The sequence below is a fragment of the Bicyclus anynana genome, chromosome 16, assembly GCF_947172395.1.
Source record: "Bicyclus anynana chromosome 16, ilBicAnyn1.1, whole genome shotgun sequence".
NCBI classification, from domain to species: domain Eukaryota; kingdom Metazoa; phylum Arthropoda; class Insecta; order Lepidoptera; family Nymphalidae; genus Bicyclus; species Bicyclus anynana.
This window is the reverse complement of record NC_069098.1, coordinates 8944576-8953224: the sequence shown is the minus strand read 5'-3', so window position 1 is coordinate 8953224 and position 8649 is coordinate 8944576. Positions and strand designations below refer to the sequence as shown.

The following is an 8649-nucleotide window of genomic DNA, read 5'->3' as shown; positions in this document are numbered from 1 at the left end:
CAATTCTAGCCATCAGTTTAACAAAATTAACATATTTTAACCACTTACAACTTGTGTGTTTTGCTATAGTAAATTAAATATAGCAAAAGTATCATATCAGTGGCATTCGTTCAACCTTAGGCGAATATCAGAGTTATGCGAAACATTTTGCGCTCACATGATTGGTAGTTAGGGTGCTGGCTAAAAAATATCTGTGACGTATCCGCAATCTCACTCGATATTGATAAACTAGCCACCAATGTTTATCAGCTTTTACTTGTACCTATAAGTACTATAAACGACTTCACATATAGACTCATAGACATTTCTAATTGAGTGCTAGTAACAAAAACACGGTTTCAAAATGGTTGTGGCTGACCCGGAAAATGGTTCGAAATTTGAAAATGTGGAAACGGAAAACTATGCATTGAAAATTTTTCAATCCACATTAAACTTGTTGGCGCATATTTTAATTGGGATTGTTGTTGGAATTTCCATCATGTTTGCGTTTAGAAATGGATTACCGTTGAATATGACTAATCTGCATATTGTTTTGTGTGTTATTGGTGTAAGTACTCCATTGGAAGTTTTTTATGATCGATTTTTTAATTTATTTGTAAGATTCTTCAATATTTTAGTAAATACAATTATTCATGTAATCAGTGATGAATTTCTTTTTTAGTTTTGCCATTCACAGACATTTTGCCATTAATTATATTATGCTATTGAACTTATAATATTTTAATTGAGAAAGAACACAATGACAAACTTAAACTAACTTATCCTCATAGCTACACGAATCGCGGCTTCGTGGAATGGAGGCAAGAGTACTGGCTGCATCTTGTCCATTTAATATTTTAATGAAAACAAGTTTTTTGTTATTTATTTACAGTATCAATTATTGATGGCTGAGGGAATACTTTCTCTATGCGCCCACAACAGTTGGACTGCTGGACTGAGAGTGGTGGACAGGAGAAGAGCACACACAATCCTACTCATCATGGGTTCTGTGTTGGCCATTGTTGGTAGCCTTATAAAAAGTGCGGACAAAAATGTTAACTTCAATACTCTACATGGAAAATTTGGTAAGTTGATTAATTAACTTTTAACGATACTGTTAGACATAAATACATAAAATACATAAACATTATACATATGTATAAATAACATTGATGTGACTGTCTGTGATTTCAAGATAACTGTATAATACTGAAGTGCTAATAGTATTTACTGGATACGAAAATACAGTCAAGTTTATTTTTATTTTTTTGTCTCTCTGCTTGTCTTGGCTAATCTTTGGAAAGGCTGAACCGATTTAAATAGGACTTTCACTGGTCGATAAAGGAGCTTATTGAGTCTATAACTGAATACACGCAAACGCTTGTTTTTATGTATTAAATGTCTTTTATAATATTATAATTGTGTTATTATCTTTTATAATTATTTTACATTATTGTGAGTGACTATATCCTTTGCCACGAAGATTTGTGTCTAAATATTGTTAATATTTCTAGTAATTCAAATATTTAAATGATTGATTAAATTATTATTTATTGAGTTCAAAGAACCTTAATTTTACGTTTATATATAACTATATAGTTTTGTTTATTTGAGACATTTATCTTTAAAAAATATTTAATTTTAAGTAACCTAAAGTAACTATCAAAAACTATTTTTGATATACTCTCCTCCTCTCTGTTGCTAACCAGCTGTTTTTTTACTTATTTTATAGTTATAAAATTTAACAGCAACCTTCTCCTTTAAATTGTGTGATACGTTATCTCATTACCTGAGCTTACTACGCTCAGAAATTTTCATTACTCAGTACCCCTGTTAGCTACCAGAATCAAGAGTTTTCGTAAATATATAAGTCGAGCATCTCATCAAGATGAAGCTACTCACGGAAAATTAACTTGATAGTAATCAATTGTAAAAATGCTCCACGGATCCTGGACCATTAATCCATATGTGAAAATAAAATGCACACTTGGACTTAAACAACTCGTGTAGTGGCGCATAATATTATAACAGTAGGTAGCCAAGAGCCTGAGATTATGCAGAAAGCAATAAAGTAGTATCAGTTTGATCAAAATATTTTATCACAGTAATTTCCAGGTACATCGTCATCATTACATCACGTGTACCTCAGTAATGCAAGTTAAACCTCAGTAGTAACAGGGAATGCCCATCTCTGGCCCAGACCTACCCTAACCACCCGGAAATTTACTTATATCTAAAAAAATCTTGAGAATTCTACTTTAATAATGAATTTTTTTTTTTATTTTTTTTTTTCTTAGGGATAGTTAACATTTACATATTATTTCTTAAATCTAAAAGTAAACGTAAAAATAGTTTAAACATGTAAACAACGATACTATCCACGAATACACATACGAAAATAATGTTAATTACTTTATCAAAAAAAATTTGCCACAACAGTTTTAATTCATTATTAATTTGTCCACAACGGGGACAAGCTATAATTGTCGACCATACAGCCTGAGTTTAATTTTTTTAAGACTTACTTTATGATTGGTTTGTTTGTTCGTTTTCTTGTTTGACAAGCTTGTTAGTAATAAAAAAAATCAATAAAAAAAAATAATACATCTTTAAATGTTACTTCACCGCTTAGTACACCCGTAAACATATTTACTCTTGAGAGATAAAAATATGTATTTTTCTTCAAGTAACATACTTTTATTTATGCCAATATTATTTAACCATATCCTTATTTATACATCATATTATTTACTTTTATACAGGGGTATACCTGGGTTCCCTGGGCTGCCGTTAATAGAACGGTGGGCATTCCCCTTTCAAATAAATGAAAAATTCAGTATTTTTTTTAAAGTTTAATGTCCTATATGCAACAGCAAATTGATGTAATCATTTTATTTTTCTTTTACAGCGTTGGTGGCAATGGTATTCACTACAGTGTGCCTGGTTAACGGTCTAACTTCGCTTTACGCATACGAATTGCGTAAATGTATACCGGGAAGCTTTTCCAAAATCCCTCACATCGTCTTTGGCGTAGTAGCGTTTGTTACGTCTTTAATATCTCTCTGCTACGGATTCGACTACAACTTTTTCAAAAGCTGGACTAGTAATGTTGGCCCGCCTTTTGGATTTGCCTACGCTATTATGGGAATGGCCGCAGCTTTCACCTTCATCATCATCGTAAACCCCATGATCACTGCTTTCAATAAGACTGTCCGTGTATTCAAATAACACTGTGATAGTTTTTAAATTTTAGAATCTCTAAACTCATACTTATTTAAACTTTCTACAAGAATTTATCTATGTAGGATTGACTATTACCTTAAAATAGTTATCTGCTCAAATCAAAATGTAATAAAATATAGACATACTTAAAGATATAGGTACGAACCAATTTTGCTAAAGAATTATGTGTTCTTATAATTAATTATTAAAGGCATCGATATCTTACAAAAATGTGTTCATATTATTATTATCACTATAAGTATTTAGGTTACAATAAAATTAAATAATTAATTTTGTGTTTTATTTTATACATAACTAGCTGACACCACGCGGTTTCGCCCGCGTGGTTCCCGTTCAATATATATAGCCTATAGCCTTCCTCGATAAATGGGCTATCTAACACTAAAAGAATTTTTCAAAACGGACCAGTAGTTCCTGAGATTAGCGCGTACTATCAAACAAACAAACAAACTCTTCAGCTTTGTAATATTAGTATAGATTGCTTAGTTCTTTTTTAAGGGCACTTCTTAGACAATATAAATGTTCTTAATAAGTCTGTCTGTTTATATTTACGTCTCACTAATATTACTATAGACGAAAGAGAATCAAAACTCAAAGCCTCTCAGATTTGAATGTAGTCCAACAACATGTATTTGGCTAAAAATGGTTATATTGGAATGGAATTAAAAAAATTCATAACTTCTATCAGTTTTTCAATAAGAGGCACGGGGCAAAAGATAAATTGATCGGTACATTGTACTACAAGTGTAGGGATAATTAGGCCGCATACCGCACTTATTATCGATCATGGAAAATTCCGTAGATAACTTTTGCGATATTCATATCTTCTAGGTAGGCCACACTATTTTCAAACATAATGAATGAAACGAAGGCATATCTAACAAATTGCAAAGCTCCAACGGCGTAAGTAACACTATGGTACATTGCCAAGCCAAAATCTTGTAATTATGTAAACGGCCGATATTCTATAGCTCGTAGAAGATTTTCAGGGACCACCACGCGAAGTCGCGTTACCGGACACTAAAAGGCCGCTTCACGCGACGTCGCGTGGTGCTGCAACGAACGTGTCAAAACTTTTCGAAGGTGTTGAAAGGGTACCTATTCTTCTATGTGATACCTCAATGAGAGATAATGAAGATAATTCATAAAATAATTTAATAAATTTACCCTTTCTCTGATGTTAAGGAAGAGGTAACAGCAACAACACTAATGAAAAATAATTCATAATATCTAATTAACTAAAATCAAATAATTAGGGAATTGATTACTTGATTACCTACGTTTTTAAGGTATTTTTCAAAAAAATCTGAATAACTATTATAGCGCAAAATTTTGTTTACTAGCCGAACCTATTTTACAGCAAGAAATGATCCAGAAAGAATTTGTAATTGTAGGGATTTTCATGTCATGGCCAAATATTTAAATTAAAAATTCTTATTGCTAGGAAAGAATCTTTTGCTTTTTTTCCATCTATATTTTAGTCTCTCTAATTCCAAAAGTCGAAATCACACGTCACTATGCAAGAAATGGCTTTAATATTCAAAAGAACTTACATTCGCATATCCAACGTCTTTCGGAAACGACGAAGCGATCGCTAAAGCACCTTATCTTTATGGCATCTGAAGCTAAAGGAAACTGCAGGGAAGAGTAATAGCCCCGATACGCACATTCTGGAATAGAACATTGTTGCCATTGCTAATGTACCCAGTGATAAACACTAATGATTAATATTTGTGTTTTTAATATCAGTTATATTAAAAAAAATATATAAATACATATATTTACGAGAAGTGGTCGACCCCCCACTAGGTGGACTGATGACATCAAGCGATAAAAAGCGAAAAATAATATCACATAACGTCCTACCTGCTGATCACTTTGAAGGCGGTGGTAACTGGTGATGTATATTTTATTCTTTTAAAGACGCTTGGAGACCGTTGGATTAGCTGCCACCTTTACACGAAGTAAAACTATAAGAAATTGTAATGTTGTCATAAATTGTAAATTATAATATTGTATGTTTTTTTAAAAGAGTTGAGTTTATTGCCGGTTTCTTCTCAGCAGAACCTGCCTTTCGAATCGGTGGTAGAATCTTTACAAATAGTCAACTGACGTATAAAAAGTGCTTATAAACTGGGTCTACTTGAAATAAATGAATTTTGAATTTTTGAATTCAAGCCATGTAAAAATATCATCAAGATTAAGGTTTTTCATGGATTAGTTAGTTGTGGACTCTTCTCGGGCCAAGGCGAGTTCGGCACAGTCGTAACTTTGAAAGTGCTGAATAAACTAAGCTTAATTGAAATGAATGAATTTTGATTTGATTTGATGATATGTAAAATCAAATAAAATCAAATCTAATCGTCAAAGCTTAGATGAGTATCAGTTATGCGATACATTTAGTAGGGTGCTGGCTAAAAAGTATCTGTGACGTATGCCAATATCTCACTCGATATTGATCTTACTAGCCACCAATGTTTATCAGCTTTTACTTGTAACTATAAGTACTATAAACAACTTCACATAAAGACTCATAGACATTTCTAATTGAGTGCTAGTAACAAAAACATTGTTTCGAAATGGTCGTGGCTGACCCAGAAAATGGTTCGAAATTTGAAAATGTGGAAACGGAAAATTATGCATTGAAAATTTTTCAAACCTCATTGAACTTGTTGGCACATATTTTAATTGGAATTGTAGTTGGAATCACCATCATGTTTGCGTTTAGAAATGGATTACCGTTGAGTATAAGTAATCTGCATATTCTTTTGTGTGTTATTGGTGTGAGTACTCCATTGGAAGTTTTATACCCTTTTTAGTGATCAAATTTTTAATTTCATTCAAACTGTGATGAACATAAAGATAAATCCATTGCAGTCAATGGAGTTTTCTTTATTTTGATCACAGAATTCATCATCATCATCATCAGCCGATGGACTTTCACTGCTGGACATAGGCATCTTGCATGGGCTTCCATACACAGCGGTCTCAAGCCGCCATCATCCAGCGGCTCCAAGCGGCCCACTTGATGTCCACTTAGTAGGGGGTCGACCACCACTGCGCTTTCCGGCGCAGGGTCGCCATTCCAGCACCTTGGGACCCAAAAGTCCATCGGCTCTTCGAACTATGTGGCCTGTCCATTGCCACTTCAGCTTAGCGACTCACTGAGCTCACTCACTGTCAGTGACTTTGGTTTATCTGCGGATCTCCTCATTTCTGATTCGTTCACGCAGAGAAACTCCAAGCATAGCCTGCTCCAACGCCGGCTGAGTATCTTTGAGCCTTCTTATAAGGTCCATAGGTTGTCGACCAAGTCTCGGATCCGTAGGTCATCACTGGCCGTACGCACTGTTCGATGACTTTCGTCTTCAAGCGCGTCGTTAAATGTCGCCATGTCTAGTCATCAGGGTTGGCAGCGAAATCTCCCCCGGAGTTTCTTGACGCCCCCTGCCATGCCGTTACCACAACCGCTGCCAGAGCCGGGAATAGGGACCAGAGGCTGTTTGTTTTTGGCTGTATCCATAAAGGTTAAGGCTCAAAGAATGACCACGCTGGGTTGGTCATTCGCCGGCCTGAATTTTTCCGCACTGGTGTCGCTGCTGCCTGACACCGGCCTGTGCCATTTATAAAAATCAAGCCTGTTTCGAACGGTTATACCGCCATTAAACGGTCGCCAGAACCTCATCAGTCAGTCTGCAGGGTAAACCATAAGCAGGTGAGGTTGGCAGTTGGAGAGGCTGACTGCTACTAGCCTCCTCTTACACCCTCATCACAGAATCAGACAAATTTAATTCTTAATTTAATATTCTCAATAATTAACTATTAATGACAAAAAATATTTTTATTGAGAAAGAATAAGAAACTTAAACTAACTTATCCTGATAGCTTTACAAATCAAGCCCACGTGGAATACTGGCTGAATTTCCGCGATGGACATCAAGGCTTATGCAAAAAATGAGTTAGCCCTTCTATCACAAAATGTCTTTTTAATATTTTAATGTTATTTATTTGTTATTTACTTATAGTATCAATTATTGATGGCTGAAGGAATTCTTTCTCTATGCGCCCACAACAGTTGGACTGCTGGACTGAGAGTGGTGGACAAGAGAAGAGCACACGCAATCCTACTCATCGTAGGGTCTGTGTTGGCCATTGTTGGTAGCCTTATAAAAAGTGCGGACAAAAATGTTAACTTCAATACTCTACATGGAAAATTTGGTAAGTGAATTATTTACCTTTATCGATCTATCAATACATACATCATCATCATCATCATCATCATCATCATCATCATCATCATCATCATCATCAACGTCATCATCAACAACAACAAACTATATTCGACTCACTGTTCAGCACGAGTGTCCTCTCATAATGAGAAGGGTTAGGCTTTAGTCCACCACGCTGACCAAATGCTGATTGGCAGACTTCATGCACATAGAGAATTAAGAAAATTCTCATGTACTAAAGGCAGAATCAATTTAAATGGAACTTTTACTAGTTGTTCAGCAACATGTAAGCTACTTTTTATCCCTTGATTAATGCAAATTAAATTTCACGCAAACGTATTTTTTAGTGAAATTTTGTATTTAGTAGTCGTGAGTCCGCTATATCGGATATGTATTTTTACAATATGGCTTATTCATGATCATCATCATCATTATCATCATTTTCAACCCCTAATCGAGGAGACTTGTGCTTAGAAGTTAAGCACAAGTCTCCTCTCAGAATGAGAGGGATTAGGCCTTAGTCCACGCTTATTAATAGTATTTTACCACGAAGATTTATTGTTAATGTTACTAGTGATTCTAACATTTCAGTCGCGTCAATGAAAACATAAAACAAGCATATGCTGGAGTTCCTCAGAAATAGCTCCGATTTTGATGATTTTTTAAAATCTTTTTTGCGGGAAGCCATGACTTAAGCAAATCTATGTAAATATTTTATTTTACATTTGCAGCGTTGGTGGCAATGGTTTTCACTACAGTGTGCCTGGTTAACGGTCTAACTTCGCTTTACGCATACGAATTGCGTAAATGTATACCGGGAAGCTTTTCCAAAATCCCTCACATCGTCTTTGGCGTAGTAGCATTTGTTATGTCTTTGATATCTCTCTGCTATGGATACAACTACAACTCTTTCAAACGCTGGAGTAGTCCAGATGGACCGCCTTTTGGATTTGCCTACGCTGTTATGGGAATGTCTGCAGCTTTCACCTTCATCATCATCGTTAACCCCATGATTACTGCTTTTAACAAAACTGTTCGTGTAATTAAGTAATACTGTAATATTGTAATTTATAGAATCTCAAAGTTTAAGTTTATTGTTACTTTCAACAACACAGCTTTACATCATCGTTATTATCATTAATTTTAAATTGACTAATACGCTAAAATAGTTTTCGCTCAAATCAAAATTTAATAAAGG

At 34.7% G+C, this 8649-nt stretch overlaps 2 protein-coding genes across 2 annotated transcripts; both read left to right on the top strand.

The window, feature by feature from the left end:
* Positions 1–292: 292 nt before the first annotated feature.
* LOC112055584 (uncharacterized) lies at positions 293–3749 on the top strand. Its single transcript, XM_024095767.2, has 3 exons — positions 293–547; positions 872–1064; positions 2888–3749. Exons 1-3 carry the CDS (start codon positions 344–346, stop codon positions 3205–3207), a joined length of 717 nt encoding a protein of 238 aa, XP_023951535.1. The 5' UTR covers positions 293–343; the 3' UTR covers positions 3208–3749.
* Positions 3750–5801: 2052 nt separating this feature from the next.
* On the top strand, positions 5802–8649 carry LOC112055579 (uncharacterized). Its single transcript, XM_024095759.2, has 3 exons — positions 5802–6005; positions 7248–7440; positions 8183–8649. Exons 1-3 carry the CDS (start codon positions 5802–5804, stop codon positions 8500–8502), a joined length of 717 nt encoding a protein of 238 aa, XP_023951527.1. The 3' UTR covers positions 8503–8649.